Below are 449 nucleotides of genomic sequence, written 5' to 3'. Positions count from 1 at the left end.
CTCTTCTTCTTCTTCTCATCCGTCTATTCAACAGCTTCTCTCCGAGCCTCCTCCTAGAGAAGCCTCCGAATCCCTTGAAGAAGAGAATCAGAGACTTCGGTCTTTCATCCACTCTCTGCAGTCACGGGTATGAGAGAGGGAGAAAGCGAAAGAGAGAGAAAGAAATCTACACTCTCTGCTTTTGAGGAGTTTTAGAAAAGACACAAAAGTTGCAGAAGAAGAGGAAGTTTTCCGCTCTCAACTTTTCACTCACCTTTTTGCTGTTCAAATTATACACAAAATAGACCGGATGATCACTGCACGCATGCAGATCGAATGAAAATAGATGCACGCATGCATGCAGTGGCCTCTATATGTTTTTATAATATTATCTATTCATTTGTATAGATATCTATGTATATACATTGGTTTCTCAGCCTATATGAATACATAGATATAGATACATATAT

At 39.2% G+C, this 449-nt stretch overlaps 1 protein-coding gene across 1 annotated transcript in view; it reads left to right on the top strand.

Moving 5' to 3' along the window:
• Nucleotide 1: 1 nt before the first annotated feature.
• CSUI_011544 (arsenite-activated atpase family protein) overlaps nucleotides 2-449 on the top strand; it is a gene marked incomplete at both ends in the record, with an annotated part of 839 nt that continues 391 nt past the window's right edge. Inside the window, one exon of the mRNA XM_068071642.1 lies at nucleotides 2-127. Coding sequence (XP_067916382.1) covers nucleotides 2-127 — 126 coding nt within the window. The remainder of the gene's footprint in view (nucleotides 128-449) is intronic.

This window comes from Cystoisospora suis, assembly GCF_002600585.1.
Source record: "Cystoisospora suis strain Wien I chromosome Unknown contig_13249, whole genome shotgun sequence".
NCBI classification, from domain to species: Eukaryota; Apicomplexa; class Conoidasida; order Eucoccidiorida; family Sarcocystidae; genus Cystoisospora; species Cystoisospora suis.
This window is presented reverse-complemented; position numbering and strand designations above follow the sequence as displayed.